This window comes from Ornithodoros turicata, chromosome 1 (assembly GCF_037126465.1).
Source record: "Ornithodoros turicata isolate Travis chromosome 1, ASM3712646v1, whole genome shotgun sequence".
Lineage (NCBI taxonomy): Eukaryota > Metazoa > Arthropoda > Arachnida > Ixodida > Argasidae > Ornithodoros > Ornithodoros turicata.
The window spans coordinates 30,218,697-30,243,701 of record NC_088201.1 but is presented as its reverse complement, the minus strand read 5'-3'; the positions used below and the strand labels follow the sequence as shown (position 1 = coordinate 30,243,701).

Below are 25,005 nucleotides of genomic sequence, written 5' to 3'. Positions count from 1 at the left end.
CTAAGTTTGCTTGTGTTAAACCTGCTTCTGTGTGCACTGGCACAGTCTCAACATTATCGAGCCTCGGGGGTTTCCATGTTGCTGCGAGTGTTTTCATTTCCGCATGCATCCTTTCGATTGCCTGCGTAACTTCTATCTTCAGTTTACCGTGGTCGTCCTGTAATAGTGCAAGCTGAGCTTCTGCCTTACGTCGGGCTTGCTTTTCTTCTTCTACCATCTCTTTAAGCACTTTCTTTTCCGCGTCTAACTTCTCTTCTAGCGATCTTTTTATCGTGTCCATCTTCTCGCAGATTTTGCATTTGAAAGGTGACTTGCCTGCTGTATCCAGATTATCGAAAGGGGTTTCGTCTATGAACACCCGCCGACTACACTCCTCACATTGGATGTCCGGTTTCGGCTCCATGGTCTGTGCTGTGGCGGTGTCGTCCTCGCTGGTTGTCACTTTCGGTTTCTCACCTCCTGTTACGTGTTTTTGAACTAGCCGCTTTTTCAGGTTGGGCATTTGTTGCCGATTTTATGCGAGAAACGCTTTCGCTTCGTTTTCCACTAACTTATCGCCAAAATTAACACATTAATTTGCGCCAATAACGCGATTTAGTATTGTGGTCTACGATCTAGAGGCACCTGCGAAACGCCATCCCATCCCACGTCGTCACGGGGGGGGGGGGGGAGGGGCAGTTTGCCCCGCAAAGGATGGATGGCGCTGACCGTCTTTATCATGGCCGTCCTTGAAGAGCCATTTTGCCCGCCCAAATCCAAAATCTTGCCATTCTGGCTCCTGGCTAGCCAGCGTTAGGTTTGCGTAGCACATGTTGTTGAACCGAATGGTCGCGCTTAATGTCACTCACAAAAAACATTATTTTAACCGGGCCTCCTGGAGTAGGAAAGACAACTCTAGTGAAGAAGGTGTGCGAATCACTCGTGCAAAATGGAGCCAGCATACATGGGTTCTACACAGAAGAGGTGCGTAAGGACGGACGTCGAATTGGCTTTGACGTCGTTAGCACAGATGGGAAGAGAGCCCCCTTGGCAAGATTGTGTGGTTTGGTGAAGGATGTAAGGGGACCATCAGTAGGACAATATACAGTCTGTCTTCAGTCATTTGAAGAAGTATCCCTTCCTTCTCTACAACCACCATGTAACTGTGATCTTATAGTACTTGATGAAGTGGGGAAAATGGAGCTTTTTTCTCATTCATTCGATGATCTAGTGCGACAATTATTCGACAACTCTAGTACACCCATTCTGGTGACTGTGCCGATTACAAGAGGAAAACCGATACCGCTTGTAGAAAAAATCAAAAGTTGCCAAAATTCCGTGCTGTTTGTGGTCAGCCGTGATAATCGTGACCGGCTTGAAAGTGAAATACTTGTCGCGCTTGGAGCAAAGAAATAAAGAGTATTATATAAACCAGTGTCCAGAGGAGCATGGTTTTTACGTTCACATGAGGTATCCAACATGCTTCAAGCCAGTCTGGAGGAGCAGCTCAGATTGGGAAAAGAATATGGTTTGTTGCTCTTGTGACACGTGTACAAATGCTTCAAACAAAAAGTAGTTTTCTAATCTGGTACCCATAATGAAGTGTTCTTCCTCGAGGTAGTGCCAGTCCTTCAGCTGCAGTGATTTCCCCAGAAATTCACTGCTGGGGGGGGTGCCGAGCTTTCGGGGGGGGGGGGGGGGGGGGGGGGGGGGGGGGGGGTATGCTTGGTGCTCTTAGACACGGAAAGAATCGTGGCACAATTGTGACATATCTGCACAGCTTTCCCGTTTTATTAGTACATGTTATTACATTAGAACACAGTACATTAGAATATAGATTCATTATGAATGGCATTTCAACATTAAGATGCACAATCGCACGACCGACAAAGCAAAAATACTAGCACCTTGTCTCACGAAGCTCAATGAGCAACCAAAGGTGAAAACCTTACACGAAAAAATCAGAATACCTTGCTTGATTGAGTTGGGCGCAAATGGTTCTTGATGATCCACATTGAGTTTGCGTGCCCGCACACATTTTTGCTGGTATATGCACGCAATATATGCATTGAACAGTCACTTTCAAATGATTTTGGACAAATCCATGGTACGATCATCTGAATGACTGGTCCTACAGCATAAGTTTGACTGTACAGGATGTAATTCGCAGCGCCGGACTCACTACCAGAATGTGTTGGTGGCAGAGTTGGGTGGGGTCACCAGAAAAATTTCAGGGGGGGTGTTGCAAAAATGCAGGGAGGGTGTACACCCCCCCGGGGGGGGGGGGGGGGGGAAATCCCTGTTCAGCTGTCGTTGAGTCGAGTCTGGTGGGTGTTATGGCGGCCACCATGTCGTTCGCAGAGTTCGTCGACTTTATTTTACACATTGACGAACAGCTTTATTAAGGTGCAGAACACATTTTAAATAATGGAACCTACTACTATACCCATTTTCTGTGCCTCACTTTTGTTTATGTTTAGAGGTGCAAGAGACGAGACTATGGCTTAAGTGAAGGACGATTGAAGGACCTCCTTGCTGGAAGAATCGACCGGATGCGTCATGGAAGCCCAATGGCTCCTCAAGTGCATGGGAGAGCACGTCTTTTCTCCACTTACAGGAGCCGAGGCAAAGTGATTATTTAAGAAGAAATGATTATTTAAGAATATGGCCGTTATTTCTAGCTTTACTTCCACTTTTGGCAGTATTGCCCACTGCCTTGATGCCTGTGGATATCAAAATTACCTGGTGGTGCTACACGCTGCTGTAACTGAAACCACAAATGGTATATGTTGCTTTGTACTGCCACAAAACTACCTGCACTCATCATTTATAGGCAGCGGCGTAGCCAGAATAATATTTCGGGAGGGGCGCTGTGGGGATTTTACATGGGAGAGGAGGGTTTTCCCTCGTTTCCCTCTCCCAGATGCACTATCAAAGGTACCACTTCAGGGGGTGAACACCACCCCTCCCTGGCCACACCAGTGTTTATAAGCGAACATATTTTTGTGCTTATTCTGTACCCAATATTAATTTGAAGTGAAAAATAAATATTTAGTGATTCAATTGCTTCTGCAGCCTTTAACAAGGCATGCTGTGCAGTTTCTTTTGTGTCGCCTTCTGGCATTCTTCTTTTGGGAAATTCTTTTCATTTGTAGATGCATACCACTTCAGGTTGTACAACAGTGTGGGACCCACTACAATGGTGATGTTCGGTACGCAAGCTATCTTACAATCGCATTACTATCACAAAGACTTGTGGTGAATTGCCATCAGTTACTCTTCAATACATAATTTTATTCTGTGATTTCATTACAGAGAGAAGGTTCACTTTCATGAAACAACCTTCCAGAGCTTTTTGTACTCAAAACACTTGTGTACCACCACTCACAAGCCTAATGCATGTTCCAATCACCTCTTGACGATGTTATTTCCCTTTTGAATCTCCTGTAGAGGGTAATACTTCCTTGGGTCTGAGGATCCATCTCTACGGCAGACAAGATAAGGAAAAGACCAGCTAGCTTGCTTGCTCATACTCTTATACTTGTTCATACTCTCTGTAGTTTTCCAAGATAGCAGCATACTGGAAAGCCCATATGTGATATTCCCATCAAAGAGAGTGCAAGAAGTTCCACGTTTCCTTCCTGAGCAAGAACTGGTGCAGAGCACAAATATAACATCTTGTATGAAACTGCCCTTAAGGCAAGCACCTCTTAATATGTATGCATGTTATTCATCGTGAGTGCAAATGGTCGTTAATATAAGAGACTTTTGTAACATCTTCATCATCATATTCATCCTCAGGATCAACACAGTGCACATCCCGCAAAGAATGCGCCCTCTCTGGAGTTTGCTCACTCCCTTCACAATCGTGAAACATGTGTAACGACTTTCGAGCTTCCTGTTCAGGTTTTTTACAAAGAGCTGCCTTTCGTTTTTGCAACTGAACAAACTCCGTAACCATACACTGTTGGATAGCACCACTGGTGCTACTAGCAGATGACGCACACTCAGTATTTAATTTGATATTCTCGAGTGTGCCGTGGGTTCTTTTCTTTTTGGCAGTAACCTCTCGCATGAAAGCTGCATGATCCAGTCCAAAAATGTCCATCCTCATATCACATGGCACCTGTGGGGTAAGCCTCTGCTGAATCAAATCAGTATCAGTTTTCTGCTCTTGAACAATTTTGTTTTCTGTTGTGGCACTACAGTGCTGAAAAAGAATAGAGAAAAATATAATGTACATATATAGTGTCTTGTAGCTTCGCATATGTACATATAGATGTACAAAAGAAAACTTGAAGCTCTATGGCTGCACGTCAAGTATGTGTTTATTTATCGAGTATGCCATTATTCCAGCTACGGAGATCCTTTTTGCCCCAACTAGGGCTCTTCAGCACACTCTAGGGGAATGCCACTCATTAGGGTCTGCGCAAGCAGTGTGCCCAGGTGAGACATCAGTGCCACATGTGCTTCAGTGTTAGTAACACCTGGAGGCCACAGTGCAGCAGTGATGGACAGTACTCAATACCACTTTAAGTACGTTTCAAAGTACTTGTACTTTACTTTTAGTACTTTTTTCTAGTACTTTCCCATCAAGTACCCAACTGGAACTGCAAAAAAAAGAGAGAGAGAGAGAGAGAGGAAAATATGAAGCAAGTTTTGTGTCTAGAAGCAGTATTTTTAAACAAGAAAATGGATTGCAGTCCCCACCCACATTTTTTTAAGTATATAAAGAGATAAAAGGATGAATAAACCAGGAAATAAAAAATACTTTCCACTAGCACAGCTGATTCCCTGAGCAGCTGTAAACGGAAATTATGCCACCTGTTACAGTTCACACTCCTGGACAAGCACAACTAGCTGGACTTGAGAACTAGCATTATAAAGAAAAAAAGAAAAAAAGCTCACATTGCATTTAGCCAATGTAAGCAACACATTCACAGGCACAAATTTGCAACAAACACTCTTCCTTAGTCCCGTTTTTTGCATGCACATATATTGCAAGTTTTTCCTCTTCAAGATGTACCAACTTGCCTAGTTAAGTACCGTAACTCAGTTGCAATGTACTTGGCAAGTACTTTAAAGTACAATTCCCAGTACTTTAAGTATACATATTTAGATGCAAGGTATTTTGTACTGTGCTTCAAGTACCATTGAAGCAAGGTATTTTGTACTTTCCTTTAAGGCGGTGCATCACCACCGACGCTCTATGGGAATCCCCATACATATTTCAACTCCTGCAGCGCCGCGAAAATTTGGTTGATCTCCGTGCAACTGCTTTTAAATGGAAGAGGATGCTTATATCTAGTGCCTGATCAAAGCAGATTTTGCGTTTCAGACTCAGAAATTTTTATATCGTTGTCGAAAGGTTTGGGAAAAGCTATATTTCGAGATTCCGCTCGCTTACAAAATAGAGCCGCCCAAAATCGAAAATCTGGCTCGATCACGCACTAGAAAAACATATCAAGAACCAATACCAACAAAAAGATTTCATCTATGTTAAGCCGTTGACTCGGCACACGAGTTTTTGTCAGGTATGGTCATCTGTGGAGTATGCCACTTCAGAATGGGCAGCGCAGTGCTGCCATCTCTCATCGAGTGTGTCGTCACAAGCAACAACAATTTGACCGCTGGAAATGATATACCGCTGCACGTGGCCGGAAGACGAGGAGGCCGACATTGACCATGACGCGGGAGCACGAGCACGGGCAGCGTAGCCCAGCCCCAAATTTTGTTTATTGTTTGTTCAACGATGCTCATTTTCTCGGGGGAACAGTAGATGAAACTTATTTGTCTTGGAATTCCCAGTCGCAGCCACAGAAATGTGGAAGGATCATGCTTGTAAAAAAAAATAGTGGTGCTGGATAGGTTATAGAGTGAAATCTTTTCTTTTACACTGGATGCCGGAAACCTGGCAGCGCTTTTAGCACTCATCTAGTAGGATGTCAACGGGAAGGGGGGTCTGTTGTTTCATGGGACAACTTTACAATAGTTATTTGAACCGCACTGGGTATCCCCTCGTCCCATGACGTGGTTAGGAGCGCGGATCAGGTGCGGTCCCCTAGACTCTAAGCATTTGGAATTTCGGGCGGCGGATGGAGCTGGTTGGGGCAGATTTCAGATACGTCCATATCGTTTAGTGTACAATAAGGTACAGAGGACAATTTCATGGGCAAGTGTGCAGATATGCTTCGGCTGAGAAAAGTTATTCAGGATCGAAGTTGAATCAGAATGGAAGCTGAAATGAAATCGCAGCACTTGGGACCCAGGTCGAAGTACAGTAAATAAATGGATAGACCGACGCCATCTTCCTGGCCTTCTCAGCGGACGCCGAAATGCCGGGCACCATCACGCTCTGCTTCCACAGCTACAGTGTGCGGGATCCCCGGTGTCTCACACAGTGCTTCCAGTGCCACAACTTTGGACACCTCGCCAAGAACTGCGACCGTGAACTGTGCTCCAAAGTTTGCGCCGGTCGTACTGCCATCAGAACTGCACGAGGAGGATGCCACGCAAATGTGCCAACTGGCTTCACGCTACAATGTACGGCGGTTGCACAGCACAGAAACCCCTCTGCCCACGCACGTGACCCCAGAGGACCACAGCAGGCGGATCCACCGGCAACTGAGGCCACGCCGACATAATAAAGAACCCCAAGACGCCGCCAATGCGAGACGGCGCCATCACCAGCCACATCCGATGCCGGAACCCACCCTCCAACCCGAGACAGGACATCCAGTTATCAGAAGTCACAGTGCCCTCGTCGCCTTCAACCTAGCAAGAAGACGAGACGGCTGACACCCGCCAGCCTGGGATCACGTCTGCGGTCTGGACAGTCCTCACAGCAGAGGATGGCGATTCTCAAACAAGTTTAAGGAGCATGAACCAATGGCTACAAGACAACCCTGCAGGAGCCAACCTCCTGCTCCTTCCCTGGCCACCACCCAGTCACCACCTGAACCACGGCTCCTCTAAGCGCGGAAGGCGACACCGCCGCTGAGCCCACAACCGCGCCCACCTTCGCGAAAGAAGGTCCCCCTGCCCTGGACACAGTGACCATTGCCATGGCAGTTGCCCTTGCCCCTACAAGACCCGTTCCTCCTGTCTCTGTTTTCCACGGCCAGCTTCCCACACCCCTTTCACCAGCGTGTGAAACGGGAAACATATCGCCGACTTGGCTGGGAGACCTCACCTTCTTTTACACCTCCTACCTTCAGATCTACGTCATTTTGTCAAACCATTGCTGAACCAACTGAACACTGTTTCTACTCCCTCCTTACCGGCTGTTTCGCCGTGTCAACGGCTCGTTTTGCGCTCATTAACGAGTACTATGTCCTCGGGCGTAACCTCCCAGAGTGCCGCGTCCGCACCAACAAGCGTGGTACTCTTCAGTGCCAACTTGCGGACTCCGTTGTCTCATTATCTGCGCTGTGACCAGGAACACCTTCGTCACTCGTCCTGCATTACAGTCCTTCATGTTAATCCATCCAGCAGTGTGGTAGCGTTCCGAAAGTCTTCCCCCGCTACCGCGCCGTCCGCCAAGCACGCGAACACACTCCGAGGTGGGCTGGTCTCACCTTGTCGAGTTGCAGTACCGAGGACATCGACGCGGAGGGACACGATTATACCGAGGCTGGACTTTCATACAAATGCCTTTTTCTTGTGCACGCTATGAAATCATTAGTTTTTCCAGGGGATCTTTGCTGCGTTATGGATACATGAAAACACATGTGCAATTTGACGTCGCTTTGACAGCAGCGAAGTGCGTATTTCAGACGACTGAATATTTTAGGCTTTAGCTACATGTCAATATTTTGGGTTTTAGTTACATGTCAGTATTGTGGGCTTTTGTTGCATGTCAATATAGTGGGCTCTAGTTACATGTCAATATTTTGGGTTTCAGTTACATATCAATAGTGTGGGATTTAGTTACATGTCAGTATTGTGGGGTTTAGTTACATGTCAACGTTTGGGCCTTCAGTTACATGTCAATATTTTGGGTTTTAGTCACATGTCAGCATTTTGGCCTTTAGTTAATGTCAATATTGTGGGCTTTAGTTACGTCTGTCTTCACTAATGCATCTGTTCAGTAGCTTCAAGGCGCTCGGAATCTATCACCCATTCAGTTGTGCACTTGCGGACATGGAAGTCGTTTCTGAACGCAGAAAGGGACTGCGCAGTGAACTAACACTGCAGTGCAAAATGTGCACACTAAAGGGTGTGGCTGACACTGAGGTTCCACCAAGCATCGGACAAGATCATATGGACGTGAACATTGCTGTAGTTTTGGAAGTCCTCTCTAGTGGAACGGCATATTGAGCCGATGCTCAGTTATGTGCCACACTAAACATGCCGTGTATGGTGACCGGAACATTCGCGAAATATCAGGACCAACTGGCGCAGGTAGCAAGCGTACAGGACAGAGTCACGTACCGGAACTGAGGAAGTGCGGTCTGTGGAAGTGCGCGCATGTCTACTGGTACCAGATCCACGGCCAACTCCACGTATAACCAACCGGCAGTACTGCCTCTTCGTTGTAGGTACTGGATGACGCCTTTCGGAACGAGAAAAGGGTGGTGTACCTTGCACGAATTTATAACGACTACCTCCTGCCAGAGCCTGTTGACCCTCGCTATCCTCGAAGCATGCGAATTAGAGTTCCCAATTACAGAAGGAAGTACGCTAAGCCAGAAGAATTGTAATCAGTGTGCCGTGTGCATTTTGCTAATCGAGACAAGGTCATGCGATGTCGGCAGCCTCGACGAGGACGAGAAAGAAAGCTAGAGTGGATTTGTGGAAGTTCCTGCGCGGATATGCAAGATGACACTCACAATGACAATTTGTTATGAAATGCTCTCACTGCGAGATCCACGAGCTGAAGGTCACTTCCAGACGAATGGGACATCAGATACCCAGTTCACAGCATGCTGATCTGTACTTGGGCGAAGTCTGGGGCCGTGGTTAGTGACGACCAGGATGAGCACAACAGACCCGAATTATATACTCGACCAAACTGGAAACCTCCATTCGCACTTTACGTTCCAAGCAGCTGTATGGTCCACGCACACACATTTTTCTCCTCTAGCCTGCTTTTCTTCCCTTTTCTTCTTCTCTTTTGCCTTTCTCCTCCTCCTCCACTGATGTCCAAGGATATGGGAAACGCTATGCAGTCTGTTTGCAGTTTTATTTCATTTCCGTTGACTGCGCAAGTAAATGAAGCGTTTTGCACCACCACAACGTGGTCTGAAATTTGTAAGCCCAGGGTGAGAGGAAATAAAGAAAACAGGTTGCGGTTTCGTTTCACAATTTCCGCGTAATGTCGGTAATGTCGGTAAATATGCGAAAATGCAAAATATTTGAGCACTGCACGAGTTCTGTGGCTGCTTTTTCCTACTGCTCTCTCGCTGTCACCCTTTCTCAACTGACATCAGGCTGTTCCTCAAGGCATGGGCCACCCCCACTTCCTAACGTCCTGATCGATACCGTTATTTTTGTTTTGTTAAAACCTGGTAGAACGTACATACTTATCGAGCAGCAGAATCAGTGATTTTACTTTTCTTATCTGCATGGTTTTTGGAAGTTATGGATTGGCAGTTTTATTGCGTGACATTTACGAGAGGAAATTGCGAACTGGGTCTGCCTGCCTGGGGCAGCCTGATGTCAGTTGCGAACGGGTGACACCGAAATGGGGAGAAGAGAAAGTGGCCGCAAAACCCGCGCAGTGCTCCAATATTTTGCATTTTCGCATATTTTTAGTAGAGCACAGAAAAGCGTTGCAGTTTCGATTCTTGCAGGGTAGACTCCTCAGAGTTGTGTTCTACAACTTTGCAATTAATGCAGTCAACCTATTTTCATTAATGATGAAGATTAATTATGAAAGTTACTTAATGGCTGCACTAATTACTTATACACCACCACCTTTGAGTAGGCCCCATCGGCCCATAGGAACTCAAGAGCTTTTGCAAACGAAAAATAAATTGCGAATTTAATAAAATTCTGGTCAGTCTTACGTGACACACCCTGTCGTTCGTAATGACTCTTCAATAAATGAGGGAATGGTAATGATTACCAAGCTGGAGCTGGTAACAGTAACAAAAATTAAAACACATACGCTGTTTCTCCATTACTAAAAACTGAAACAAAAACAAAAATGATTAGTTGACATTAAATTCAGGTAATGGCTACTACTGCTATGCCACAACTTTTGTGACTTCCGTTTTTTCTTTTTTCTGAGGACTCTATTCCCCATAATACGTTCCTTGAATACCACAATGTGCAAGCCTCGGGATGCATTTGTAATAAAAATGGAAATGGTACCAACAATACAGCACACCCCTCATTATAATGAAGTCAACAGGACTAGGAAAAATACCCATATAAGCAGGAATTGGATAAGAGTGGAAGTGACAAAAAACGGTAACAGAAGCCTCAGAAGTGCACGGAAACACGGTAGGAACTTTAAAACAATCATTCAATCAAGCAAGCAGACATTGGTGGTGAGTGCCTTAGCATAACAAAAAGAGAGGAAAGACATAAGCTGGAACTAGGATGGAGGACGGGGTAGTTAGTAATGATTAGAGCCTGAAGTTTTCGGAAAATATTTTTTTCTAAATTCGGGGGGTAAAAATTGGGTAAATAAACATGTGCTTGAAATTCATGCAAATTCCGGTGGAAAAACTTCCAGCATGCAATATTCAGAACGAAATCGGTCTCAGTTACTCAAAGAAACAGTACTGGTTTGGTACAAGCGGTGATATGTAACTGCATTTTCTGCCAAAGAAGTTAGTGTGCATTCCTACACACGTCTCAGTGAGAGCAATTTGATGGGTAAAAATGGGGTTTCACCCTAGAGAGGCAACGTTCAATTCGGCATGCAAATTCGGCGAAGAATCGGGTTAAACCCTAAAACTTCAGGCTCTAGTAATGATCCATTTGAATCAACTGACATTCAGAATGACATCCTTCTTCCTTGATTTATTGAAATGGGGAGGCCTTTTGTGGCAAACTGGATACATGTTACCTAGTAGTAGATGAGGCAATTGGAGGATGATGCCTGGTGGCATCTCTGACCAGAAATCGGAGGATGTGGGGTCAAATCCCACTGCTTTCGTCAACTGCTATTATTCAAACGATGGATACGTGTTAACTGACACAGATTGACTCCAACTTCCTGTCTCCCGGAAAAGGAAAAAAAGTAATCAAAGGAAGCATCTTAGGGTAACTTACAAAGTGAGTACAAGTTACTTCCAAAATGTCCTGAAGTCAGATACTAAGTTGTTTCCAAAAGTACTTAAGTTAGAGCAGCTTGAACAGAGTATTTAAGTTATGTACAAGTTCTGATAGGTTATTTTTTCCTTCTTGATATATATGCATACCTGCCAACTCTCCCGATTCATCCGGGAGACTCCCGGATTCGGACTGGTTTGTACGATTGTACGGCCGAGACGCAAATCTCCCGGAAAATGCAGTTTCACTCTCTATATCTTAAACGCCTGTTTTTTTCTCTGGGCACACAGATGAAAACGTCAATCCAATACCAGCCCAATTGCCGTCGGCATCGCTGCCGCTTCCCGGAGCCACTGTGTTACGGAGTTCAGGTGTTCTGGTCATAGTTCTAGTTCTAGCACTTCTAGATTCCGTGCATTTCCTCCATGTTTTCGGGCGACAAAGGTGAGAAAGACAACAAAGAGCACAAGAAACAAAGATTGGTCACATCTAAGTTTGAAAACTGCCTGGGACCACGCTCGTGAATATAAGGCCGCGGTCTTTTATGAAAACAGCAAAATTCTCTTTTGTAGAGCTTGCGCAAAATCTGTTGGTCACAGATGAAAATCAACGATCGACGACCACATCGCTACCAGCAAGCATCACGAAACAGCTGAAAGCTGAAAGCATCCGACGAGTTGAAACAGGAACAAACACAGCAGTCAGGGGATGATGCGAGCGCAAGGTTAAGAACCCTGGAATTCATGGTGAAAAGCAAGGTAGCCAAAGAAGACGTGGTAACGGAATTCCTAGAAGCCCTAACCTCCGCCAATATTCCACTGGAAAATGTGGGCAACCCCAAACTTAAGCTTCCTCCAGCGACGAGTGACTAACGGCGGCTCCATACCTCATTCTGGCGCGCTTCGCGTTCGTGTTCCCCCAGCTGTTCGAAAGACATGTAGCGGCTCTGAAAAACATATTGCGAGGATCGACTGTCTCTGTATTAGTGGATGAGGCCAGCGACGACAGGTCGAGGTCTGTCGTCAATGTTCTCTTCGTGAAGTCAACGAGCAGCGGGAGCGAACGCCTGAAGCCAATGCTCGTCGAAGTGCAGTTCGTTGACGAAGTAAACGTGGGTACCATCAGCCACATCGTAGCCAAGATGGTGACAACGTATGGCATTGAGTTCAAAGACGTCACGGCTTTCATGAGCGCCAATACCGCGTACATGATCAAGGCGTATAAGGAACACGTCTGACTCTTGTGCGAAAACTCTGTGCACATTACTTGTGTTGCGCATACGGTGAACCTTGTAGGGGGCACGATGCAAAACTCTTTTGAACTCGTCGACCAGTTTGTAGCGGCAATGAAAAAAAAAAGCTTTCAGATTGTCAAAGCAGCAAACGTGCTCTCTACAAATTGTGTCTGGAACAGTGTGGTGTAGAAGAACCCAAGACACCCCCCGCACCAGTCAAGACACAGTGGAACTCGTGGCTAGAGGCTCTCCAAGTACATTTGTCGTATGTTGAGCACTACCCTTCTCTTCTAACGGAGGTTCAAAAAAAGACTGGTGACACAGTGCAAGTTGGCTTTCTTCAACAGCTACTTGGTGATCAACACACAAAACTAAAGTACAGCATGCGCTGCATCAGCGTTTTTCAGGAAAAGACAAAGCCTTCTGAAGGCTGCAGAGAGCCAACAGATATCTAGTCATAAAGCCTACAATGTTCGCTTAATATTGTGGGGCCATTTTAAGGCTGCAGCGCAAGAGGACTTCAAGAGCTTAGTGCTAGCTGAAAATGTGCCAGCACTCGAAGCTTTCCACATTTCTAGGAGACAGATGGAATGAAGAAAGCTACAGAGAAAGCAGAGAGCTACTTGGAAGGATCTGACACATGGAAGTTTTTCGAGTGTATATAAGGTGTTTGGACCCTCTGCAGATCATTTCACTGACACAGGACCGAGAGCACTACAGTGGACCTGGACTTGCAGCTCACTCAGCTACTCTGTCTGCTGAATGGCAGTTGGACCTTAAAAGTGCAGGTGAGTCGCAGGCCTGTGACAACCCACTTTCTCAGTTGCTTTCAAAAGAAACACACTGTGGCCCAGATTTTGACATCATGAGTTTCTGGTCCGGAATGAAAGAGTTTACGACTGCTTTAGCATCTATTGCTCTGGGGTATCTGCTTGTACCAATCTACTCAGCTGATGCTGAAAGGTCATTTAGCCAATGTGTCGGCAGGGCATCCCAGGGTGGGCAATGAGCAAGAAAGAGTGTAGTGAATATTGGGTCGGTTTGGAGACCTTATGTACTTTGTTGTGATAATAATTTTTGGAAAATGTTCACTGTTGGTAATATAGCACAGTGCACAAAAAAAGGTGCACCTTGTATACCTGTTTGGTGCCCCTTAAAGACCTACTGAGTATCACATAAATGTCAATCATAGTAGATAGCTCTGGATAGCTGTATGGTCCAGCGTTTGAAATCAAAGCCATAGGACCCTGGTGAAAGTCCTGCTTGAAGAAGCAAAAAGATGTCTTCCTCGAAAAGGAATGTGAGCAAGTGGAGAGGGAGTAGAGTCCCCCTCAGTGGCAGTATGAAGAGGGTTGCCAGAGTAAAGGACGTCCCGATCAAATCACATCTCACAAATTCAGACATTATTGCTGTCAGAATGCATTCTGCATTAAAAATAAGCCAAAGCTCTGTGGCTGCACATCAGTTTGTACACTGCCTCCACACATACGAGTTTGCAACTTAAATGTCCCAGTACTGCTAATTCGTTTTAGCCCTACTAGCAGTGCATGGGTAGATGTCGTTTGAGGAAGATGTATCAGAAGGTTACATAAAATATGATGTTCATGTGAACATAAACTTCTAGATTCATAATTTAATTTTATCACACATAATTCAAGGCTACGCCGTATGCACTGACTGAATAATGATGCCGGAGCAGAAGACCACTTTTTTGGGGGTTTCTAACCTAAAGCAACTATTGCTAATTATAATAAGAAAGTTTAATATTGAGAAAATTAGGTATTACACAAGGCATTTTTTTTTATTCCCTACAGATTTTTTAATAAAAAGCTATGAGAGGAGCATAGATGTCATTTTTGCAACTGAGTTGTACGGCCATGCAGATATCCTCTCGAAGAGTGTATGTAACTACAAGACAACTAATTACCTAAAATTAATTAATTAACTCTTCAATTAGGAAATTTCAGGCAAACGAGCGTGTGCCATGAAACATCCATCACCGAATTTCGCTACGTAAATGAGCCAAAACCAAACAGGTGCGCGTCAGAAGTGCATGACCTTTGCCGACGGATGCTTATCTGGGCCACAAAGCAATGGATCTGGTCAGCAGATCAGCACAGACTCCAATCATCTCCATCACTCCAAAGCACGTGGTCCTCTGATGTGGTATAAGCGCTGGCTCCCTGCACTCCCAACCGGCGTAGTAAAATTCGGTGACGGATATTTCAACACACGTGCACATTTCAGGATTATTTAGAAGTGGAATGGCTTCCAACAAGGATTATCTCTCATTCTGCTATCTCTCTTTTGCCTTAAATCCCCTAATTAAAGAGTTGTATGTTTTAAGAGTAGTTATGTTGTAGTTACATACTCTCTTCATGAGGATGTCCGCATGGCCGTATAACTCAACTGCAAATACGATACATCTCTGCTGCTCCCATAGTTTTTTAATCAAGAATTGTAAAGGATAAAAAAATATGCCCCTGTATATGCAAGAGGCACTCATTTATAAGGTATCACAGAAAAGTTTGCTGCTTAGTAGAGCCTTCTGTACTTACAAAGTCTAAGTGTGAGCACTCTTGTTCTTGTTGTTGAATTTCCAAACTGACACGATTGATAACCTGCTCCATGTCTCGAGCTCGTAGATAACTTGCATCATGGACAAAAGTTATTCTTGGAACCCTTCCCATGAACACGCAACTGATAAGTTCAGACCTATAAAAACAAACTTTGTTAGCAACTGCTGCTCTCTGTACCATAATGTTGAGACATGAGGACTGAGGACTGAGCAAAAATGACCCCTCTATCACTAAATATGCAGAAGAGAGTGTGACTAGCAGACATGTAGCTCCAATGATCAACATTTCAGTAACTGGTTTTGTGCTTAAAGGGACAGACATATCCGTTCAAGTCAATTTCGAAACTATAGTGTCACTTTACTCCTCCTGGACCACTGACCACGGTATGAAAAATCCCACGCGAACTAGTGGCGTAGTTTGACAGTTATTAGACGGAATACATAACAAGAGCAGACACCAGATGTTCAGAGTATTCCAAAATTTCTTCTCCGGAAAAACAAGCAAACGTCAGTCCCTAAGAACCAATGAGGACGCGACCTCAAGAAAATGAATGCCATGACCGTGCGGACATCTCACAAGAGTTATGGGGCATCTGGCCGGTACCCTTCCTCCTCTGAGCGCCACGCTCTCACTCCCCCACTTAGGGAGTGACGTCACACCACAGAAGCAGCGCTGATCTTTAAAATTTGTTTAGTATTTAATATCTAAGCATGTCTCTGACAAAAAAATTAGCCAGGTAGATTATCGGCCGATGCCGAACATAGTGGTATCGGTTTTGTAGATGGGTTTCCGAATGTGACCGTCCCTTTAACCAAATCACAGGCCATCAGAACTACAGTATGGAATGTCAGTTTGCAATATCCATAGTTTGCCACCCCTAAGAAACATTATAATATCCATAAAGAAAACAATGAGTCTTTTGGGTTATCTAAAAATGTGTTTGGTTAACTTTAACTACGAAAGTGGTGTCCCTTGCCCTTGAGGTATTTTCAAGGATGTCACTAAACACTGAACAAATTTTACACTCAAAATGAAGCATAAAGCTCATCCAAAGATAACAAGAGAGATAGTACGAGGGCAATCCCAAACGTAAGGTCTCCTATTTTTTTGAAAGACAAAGAACTGTTTATTTTCTGTGATATTTACATCATTTTGAAGCTTGAGCAATTATCTATTTTTCTACAGAATCGCCGTTTCGGTTGATGCATTTCTGAAGACGCTGTGGTAGTTTTTGGATGCCCATGTCGTACCAGCTCGCCGCCTTGTCCTTGAGGAAGCGTTGAACCTCATCTTTCACGTCTTCGTCGTTGCTGAATCGCCTTCCTGCCAAATGTTCTTTCAACTTAGGGAAGAGGTGGTAGTCGCTTGGTGCCAAGTCCGGACTATATGGTGGGTGGGTGATGATTTTCCAACCGAAGTCTTGCAGGAGAGCGACGGTTTGACGGGCGACGTGTGGGCGAGCGTTGTCGTGGAGAATGCTTACGCCCTTGCTCAACATCCCTCTTCTCCTGTTCTGAATTGCCCGTCTGAGCTTCTTCAGTGTCTCACAGTACCTGTCAGCGTTTACTGTGGTCCCTGCAGGTATAAAGTCGACCAGCAATACCCCCTTCCGGTCCCAAAACACAGTTGCCATCACTTTACCAGCGGATTGTGATTGTTTGAATTTCCGCGGCTTGGGCGAATAGGGGTGCCGCCACTCGCGTGATTGTTGTTTGGTTTCAGGTGTGAAGTGAAACGCCCAGGTTTCGTCTCCCGTGACAATCGAGTCCAGGAGGTTGTCCTTTTCTTCTGCATAGGTGCAAAGAAATTCGCGGGAAGAATCAACTCGCTGCCGTTTGTGGTCTTCCGTCAGCATCCGTGGCACCCATCTTGCGCACACCTTCCGATATTGCAATTTTTTTGTTAGAACCCTGTGGATGGTGCTTCGGGAAACCTCAGGAACCAAAATGTTGAGATCATCCAGAGTGACACGCCGATCTTCACGCATGGCTTGCTCAACCTTCGTGACTGTCTCGTCGGAAATTGACGGTCTGCCGCTCCTCTGTTCGTCGTGAATTTCAGAACGGCCGGCTGCAAATTCTCTGCACCACTTGCGGACGTTTTTGACACCCATGCATGAGCCTCCATACACTTCCACCAACTGGCGATGGATTTCGATTGGTTGAACGCCTTTTGCGTTCAAAAATCGAATAACTGCGCGAAGTTCGCACTTCGCGGTAGCGTCCAGCGGGAGCTCCATTCTCAACGGCCGCCAAGCCAATACCCAATACTGTGCGTCCTAGTGAGACGCGTGCATGAATGGATAGGAGAGGAGGACGCGCCAATCACAGCAGTGCGGCCAGCAGCCGCACGAACAGCTTCTCTGGATCCCCAACGTTTCGGAGACCTTACTTTTCGGATTGCCCTCGTAATTAGTGAAGGCAATTATAGAACTAATACCTGTAATGATTCAAGCTCCAGAACACCAAGTAAGAAGTAAACTTAAAGAGGCAAAGGAAAATTCTTAATAACCTTGCGAAGCAATCACTCGGTAAATTCTAGGGTGCTCCTTTACACCAGGTGGTTTTAAAGGGACTATGAAACGATTTTTTTCTTCGTTTCGTTCGAAAGAAGACATTTTTCTGAGTCTAGAACCGAAACTTTACTTTCGTCGCGCGAGCGGATTTCTCGGGAGCGAATTTAAACGTTGCGGCGAAGGGAGGACAGCTGGCGCCACGCCGTAGCGAGCTGCCGAGCGGAGACACAGCGGGTAACTTGACGCGACCACGGCCGGCTCAGCAACACGTGATCGTGACGTGTTGCCGAGCCGAGGAATCCCGCCAGGAGCATGCGCCGTAGGATCCCGCGTCTGCGTTCATCGGGAGTGGAAATCTCCATGACAGCAGCTTTCGCGCGATCGGCAGATTTCGGCAGTGGCGGCAGCCACAGCGCGAGCTCGCGGCATTACTTGCCATTGTGTAACACCGGTGACGTAACGGGTAACCGAAGTGCGGTCCGTACAGTTACACCATCGGCAGGGAAATATGCGCGGGAGAGGAGAACGCGGAAGAGACATTTCCAGCGCGCGCTCCTCGCAGAGTGGAGCGATTTCGTCCGGAAAAATTTGTGGCATATTAGTTTCTCTGCGGGAAGAACAGTTTCCATCGAAAAAAAGTATGGGGGTTCGGGAAATTTCATAGTCCCTTTAAAGCAGAACAGTCAATGAGTACGTACTCTTTGCATCATCATGGTCAAGTTGGATCAAGACTTTGGTCTCTTTTTGTTGAGAGTTAATCCTTAAAATGTCAGACTGGGCCTGGGACTGGTACTGCATGGTATTAAAAGCGCTAAAATAAGGACTGATGACAAACACATGTCCGAACATGTTCTTTGTGATGTTCTTTCACATGTGGGTGTGATTGTGGGTGTGATATTATGCTTGTGACACACAGATAAAGGGAAGTTTCGTGATAGCAGGGAACGTGAAATCTGAGAAGCTTTCTTGATTGGGGAGGGAGGGAGTAGATGCGTGAGCAATGCCCCGATTGGACTGTCTGAAAGGGAAAGGGAGTTCGTTTGGGGTTCTAAGCTGAGTGTCATTGTTGTTTCTTGTCAATAAACATTGTTGATAGTGGGCTATCTTTATGTTGTCGTCTGTCCTTATTTTAACCATTTTAATAGAGTTTAACAGAGTTAATGCACTGTATTGCTTACACCTTATCAGGCATTATTTGGTCTAAACTACACACTTACAGTAGGTGCTATCTTGATCAACCTACAGAACAGTACTTGTGCTCCTCATTGCAAGCACATGCATATGCAGAGCTGTACACGTTGCTTTGCAAGTGTAATTAAGTTACGGTTATGTGAAGAAGCATAACTAAGTTAGAGAAACCATTACTGAACATGTAAACTTAATTAAATTGTCATCATAGGTACTCCTAAAAGATAACTGTGTAACTCTTACATTGTGTGTTTAAAGGATCTATGAAGGCATGTAACACAGTACTAGCCGAGGCAATGAAACATAGAAGGACAAACTCAACACATCAGCCACACAACACTCAGTTGCATGGTTCGATTAAATATCACTGCCGGTGCCTTTTCGCCAACTACCATTCTGTAATCGAAGTATGATGGTACCTGTTATTTTGTTTGGCAGAAGGTGTACCCAGGCATACACAGCAGAAGTTGCCAGTGAGCAGTTTTCTCAGAAGTGAATTTAAAAACAATGCATTGTAGCTGTCTTTGATTGGCCTGCAGTTCGTGAACCAGTGCAAACTGTGCAAGTTCCCGCATTCGATTCAGCAGAGGTGCAGCCTTTGTACCACACTCGTAGATTCAACTGGAACAAGTGCTGTGGGAGTGGAGCACGAGTTCACAAAAATGATGCACCTCGGACATCCATGCAACTTTTTGCGCATTGTGGAGCAGACGACGTGAATAGGGTGGCCATGGAATACACTGTTTGTAGGCAATATCTTATCATCAATCTGTTGCATAGTGGCAATAAATTTGTCAAGATAGGCCGGTTCTTGCTCCTTGAGTCAACTGACAACAGTTGCTCAAAAAGTTGCGATGCAGTGCAGACATCTGTGACAAACGATCTGACTTTTCTATTCGAGAGGGGTCTAGTGTACTTTGTGCAAGGGCAGCATCTGTCATGCACTTCGCTTGCACTGCACTCCCTATGCACTTTCTGACAAACTGAAGACAGCTAGTGTACGCTTGCAATGTTGCAATGTACGTGCACTGTGTCAGGCAACCCACACGTGTTAAACCGTGGCGACCCATCGAGAACTTTCCCAGTAAGGCCTAACCATTTGGCCCATCATCTGATATAAGGCATTTTTGTTTTATCACACAGGTTCATGATGACTGCAGGAATCTGGAAGAAGTTCACAGCTGCATATTTCTTATTATTAGGAGCCTTCCTTGTGGAATTCAGAACCCTTCACTGTGCACATTACTTGAACATATTACAACATGGTGCAACGGACAAAACTACAGGCAGGCTTTTGCCATACAAAATAAAGTTGTTGCACAACTGAATGTTAGTTGCACCATGCTGAAATATACCACATACAGGCTTGTACCCTAAAATAAAACGAAATGGAACGACAAGTATTTCCAGGCCTGCCAGTAGCATACAAATGGGACTGATATGCACAAAACGAAAATCAAACTATGCTAGACCTACATCACGGCGACATACTTGCAGCGGGGACAAAGCACAGTCTTTCATTATTTCCTAATCCCTAACAATTTCTTACATGTATATGCTACCTCATTATTCCCTTATTGGCGTCTGTGGCCATGTGCAGGAAAAAGAGCAAAATTCATTAAACGTGTCACAAATAAGTAGAGTCAAAAGGCGTACCTTAACAACCCACAGCAGGACAAAAGCAACTTTGAAATCTTTTCTTGAATTCCAGGAAGATTGAGAGATGTGACCCAATAGACGTTGAGGTGAGTACAATCTGCGGAAACGCGTACCTAAGGAATAAACGTAACACTCACTGCATCAGAAAGGGTAAGCCGATGCGCGTGCGCAGCATTACCTCTGTAAGTTCTATTCCATAGCCTTGAAGCCTCTCGCCAATTTCCCCAACAAACATGATGTTCGAAACATTTTCCATGAAAACAGCATTTAGTACTTTCTGCCTCTGTGTAATTTCCTGTGGTTTCCTGAGCGCACTGGGGACAGCAGAATCATGAGGCTGCAGAAAATGAGAGAGAGCAGGAAGAATTAACTCTGCCACATGCTGTCACACGTGTCATATGGACGGACATGCAAAACTGAAGCTCAACTTACAGTACACGCATACAGGTTAGGTGTCCGTGTCCTAGTAGAGAGATAGTGCTTTAGCATTATAGTAACAACACACTTCAGAGCCGACTACGAACGACTCGTGAGACTCAAGCAAATGATGGGCAATGAAAGATATGACGAGCTCGATAATCCCCTGTCCCTAAAAAACCTGAATTCCTCTTTAGTAGAGTCCAACCTTTGGCCCATCACATTAGGTGACAATACAGAAGAATTGGTATTATTTTTTAGGCATGTCCGCATTAGAATGCTGGACCCTCGTTACAAAGAGGCCCGCCAGGGGTGCCACTACAATCCATCCAGAACCCGCCTTTGCAGGCACTTCCAGCATGTGAATCAAAGTTGTTCCAGTCCTCATGAGTGGTGATAGATCAAAGCCTTCTAATTATAGACCATTTTTCATTACAAGCATTTCATCCAAGCTCTTACAACACATGTTGCACCTGCACATGATCTATGTAAATTTAAATCTCAGCACTGTTCTAGGAAGGGCTACCCACACAATATTCGGTTAACTTTGTCTCTTAATGGCTTACAGCTTAATCTTGATTCTGATTATCAAACGGATACAACCTTCGTAGCTTTTTCTAGAGCTTTTGATAGAATGCCTCATGGCTACCTTCGTGCAAAACTATGATAGCTCAATATTAACCCTGCTTTTATTCATTGGATTCCTACCGTAGGCAATGTGTTCTTGCAAATAACACTGCATCCAATCTTGTGCCTGTTACTTCCGGTATTTTGGTCCCTCTCTTTTCCCTTATTTGTAATAATATCATTCCTATATCGCTTGACTCTACTACTACATTCTTTTTTCAGGTATTTGCTTCATTTATTCGAAGACACTTTCCACAGAATATCGTGTTCTGCTACAAAATGACGTGGCACAACTCTTGAAGTGGCACAACTCTTGAAGTGGCATACTGATTATAGCTGATTTTGCTTTGTACATTGGTGCAAAATTCTGTACTTCACTTGTAGTAATCATGATATCTTATCTTATTATCTCCAAAACAAACCACTTTTGCACATACAAATACTTGGGCCTACACCTAACTCACCTCGGTCCACTCGCATTTAGCACATTGTCTCTTATACCGGCAGAACACTCAGATGCCTTAAATGGAACCTTGCTTCATCAACATTCAGCTAGGAACTCGAAACCTCAGCTAGAAGCTGTTCAAAATCGCGTGGCACATTTTATTTTTTGTCATTACTTGTGCTTCACTAGTATGTCCTTACTAAAGCACGAAGTTGTTCGCAGGATCTTTTACTGAGGCAACAGGTCTTGTGTTTATACCTCTTTCATTCAAATTTTATTCAGTTGTCTATCTCTCTGTGACCACATATTCACTCCAGCTGACTATATTTCCAAAAGGCAGAATTTGCAGACAAGCTGCTACATTATGACTTGGAGGCAGTGATGGGCAGTACTTGAAGTACTAAGTACTCAAGTAGTACTTTAAGTACATTTCTGGGTACTTGTACTTCACTTTAAGTACATTTTAAATCGTGTACTTTGTACTGTACTTCAAGTACTTTTTTCTGAGTACTTTCCCATCAAGTACTCAAGTACCCAAACTAAGACTCCAGGCAAAAAGTCACAAAAGAGTATCAAAAATACACCCTACTAAAAGCGCTAAAATAACAACGAGACGACGAAAACACACAGATAGGGCTATCTCTTAGTTTTCGTCTTCGTGCCGTCACTTCAGCGCTTTTAGTGGGATGTGGTACCAAGAGTCCCAGTCTGACATTTTACCAAAAAGGATTTAAATAGCATATTTGTTGAAGCACATCTATTGTTGAGAGGCTTGAAATGTTGAAAAAGTATCAACGCTTCTATTATTATGTAAAACGAATGGAATACAAAGACAAGCACACATTATGACATTGCAACCGGCAGCACAATGACTTGGTCCATTGCCATTTCAGTCCTCGCAATGCAGAGTTCTATGCTTTTTTATATTGTTTCCTTCATTCGCAATTAATAAGCATTTTTATCACATTATATGTGTGATTGTATTACATGATGAACACTCTAAAAGACACACCGGCTTTCATTTTTACATTTTACGTTTTTTTTAATTGGTCACATGGATTACATTGCAGCAGATCACAGTCGTATAAAAATGAAGGCTTATACCGTGCTTCATCCTTTTTTACTTTCTTCATATTCTTTTTCTAAACAAAAAGCAGCAAGAAATGCTCAGAAATATGTAATTTCTGTTGCCTTGTACTTTTTTCTCCTTGAAATTTCCTAGTCTGTTATAGCAGAAGATTAGTACCAGAACACCACACTAGGCAGGTGATCCTGGATCAGTCAGGCACTAGACTAGTCAGGGTGTAATACTATTTTGCATAATCACAGCGCAGCTGCTGATTACCTTTCTACATGTAACTGCAAATTATGACCTCTGATTAAGTTTATATTCACGGGTTAGCACTTAACCTAAGACTTTATGGCTTCAAAGCATTTGTCAAGAATACTCGCTGAACTTTTGCCAAAAAACAAGTCACAGATACTAAAGAGTGAAATGCAAAGTGATACAAACTAAATTGGCAATGTACTTGATGAGTACTTGAAGTACTTTGCCTGGTACTTTGTACTTTACTTGAAGTACACTTGGAATTGGGTACTTTGTACTGTACTTGAAGTACTAATGATGCCAGGTACTTGATACTTTACTTTAAGTATAATTCTGAGGTACTTTGCCCATCACTGCTTGGAGGTGACCGGAGGCATGGAACAGAAATGATGACACAAATAAATTTTTCTTGTTTGTGCTGTCGCCTCTGTTCTGCGCCTCCAGTTATCTCCAAGTCATGACTGTATTTCATCACATAATGACTACACTTCGAAATTAAAATACCTGAGACGTCCCTCTTCTGCCTTATTCTTACCTACATCATAGCATTAAGGACAGGAATAACGCCTACAAATCCATAGCGTCAATGACTTACACTGTTAACTTAAAAAGACAGCCTTAGCAGAGGCCTTAGATTTTGCTTGATGTTACATAACATCATCTTTGTTCTTGTCACATCTGCGGCATGGCCAAAAAAATATTTCGGGAGGGGTTCTATGGGGCCTTTACATGGGAGAGGAGGATTTCCCCTCGTTTCCCTCTCCCAAATGCACTACCAAAGGTACCATTTTGGGAGGGGTTTGGATACCCAGAACCCCCCATGGCTATGCCAGTATGTGATATGTATATATTCTGTTGGGAAATACCTCTTGGAAGAGGCCCTTAACGAACCGTACATAAATATCAATAAATATGAAGGCGTGACTGAACACTTCAGTCTGCTGCATGAAACAGCATTATGCGAAAAGGGAAAGAGTGGTACAGTGTTGGACAAAAGTTTACGGAACACGCTCCGGCACATTCCTTCCTCGGAGTAACACGCTAGCAGCGAATGGGACCGCATAGGCTTACAGACATGTGTCTGGGTAACCCAGTCACACGTTTGTAAGTCCGTACGGTACCATTCGCTGCTAGCGTGTTACTCCGAGGAAGGAATGCGACGGAGCGTGTTCCGTAAACTTTTGTCCAGCACTGTACATCACACCAGAGCGTTACACCTCAAGCTCGACCCTTTTTTAAGAAATATTTTTAAATGCCATTACGAGCCGCCAGTTAGCTAGTATCTTCGCCCTCCACGTGAGACTGCACCACTATGCATAACTACAAGCTAGACATTTTGAACCCTATGCAAGTGCAGTTCAGAAGAGACATTTGAGTGTAACAAACTTTCAATTGGAAGGTCATATGTACACATTTCTGCGAAAAAATAAAATAATGCATGGTCAGAGTATGAAACATACTTCGATTTTGCTATCAGCTTGTGCAAAAAGTGTCCAGTTTTGGCTGTAGCGACGGACGTGCTCGAAAAAGCACGCAAAACTTGCCGAAGTGTAAAAACGTGCGCAAAGAGAAACATCTTGGCCTGACATAGGGAAGCACAGACTGTATAACACACAGATCTCACACTTCACACGAATTCTGCATTACGCCTCGACTTTCTCGAGAACACTTGAGTTCGCTTGTGAAGCTGCCATGAGTTTTCGTATATCACTGGTGTTTTCTCTAACGAAAACAAAAATTGCTTCATAATCGGACGTAACTAATTTTATATATTTTATTTATAGCGTTTATTTATTATTTAAATCGTTA

At 44.3% G+C, this 25,005-nt stretch overlaps 2 protein-coding genes across 4 annotated transcripts; one reads left to right on the top strand and one right to left on the bottom strand.

The window, feature by feature from the left end:
• Positions 1–708: 708 nt before the first annotated feature.
• On the top strand, positions 709–1,414 carry LOC135377839 (cancer-related nucleoside-triphosphatase homolog). Its single transcript, XM_064610547.1, has one exon. The coding sequence runs from the start codon at positions 838–840 to the stop codon at positions 1,393–1,395; it is 558 nt and encodes a 185-aa protein (XP_064466617.1). The 5' UTR covers positions 709–837; the 3' UTR covers positions 1,396–1,414.
• A 1,828-nt stretch (positions 1,415–3,242) lies between these two features.
• Positions 3,243–24,883, bottom strand: LOC135377838 (ribosome-binding factor A-like). 3 transcript variants are annotated; one of them, XM_064610546.1, is made up of 6 exons: positions 24,657–24,883; positions 20,813–20,843; positions 20,559–20,717; positions 20,378–20,493; positions 14,998–15,154; positions 3,243–3,631 (listed from the first exon to the last, which is right to left on the bottom strand). In XM_064610546.1, the coding sequence occupies exons 1-6, from the start codon at positions 24,770–24,772 to the stop codon at positions 3,587–3,589; spliced, it is 624 nt and encodes a 207-aa protein (XP_064466616.1). In that variant the 5' UTR covers positions 24,773–24,883; the 3' UTR covers positions 3,243–3,586. The 3 variants fall into 3 exon arrangements, with proteins under 3 accessions (XP_064466616.1, XP_064466615.1, XP_064466614.1); XM_064610545.1 differs by having other exon boundaries at positions 3,243–3,463; XM_064610544.1 differs by having other exon boundaries at positions 3,243–4,189; positions 24,657–24,879.
• Positions 24,884–25,005: the final 122 nt, after the last annotated feature.

Bases quoted from the DNA above. Each gene is read 5' to 3' on its own strand.
- LOC135377839 (XM_064610547.1), top strand. From the start codon at position 838: ATGTCACTCACAAAAAACATTATTTTAACCGGGCCTCCTGGAGTAGGA.
- LOC135377838 (XM_064610544.1), bottom strand. From the start codon at position 24,772: ATGTTTCTCTTTGCGCACGTTTTTACACTTCGGCAAGTTTTGCGTGCT. The intron at 20,494-20,558 runs GTAATGCTGCGC...TTTATTCCTTAG, and splicing joins ATGGAATAGAACTTACAGAG to GTACGCGTTTCCGCAGATTG. The intron at 4,190-14,997 runs GTAAGTACAGAA...ATTCTTTTTCAG, and splicing joins AGTGCTCACACTTAGACTTT to CACTGTAGTGCCACAACAGA.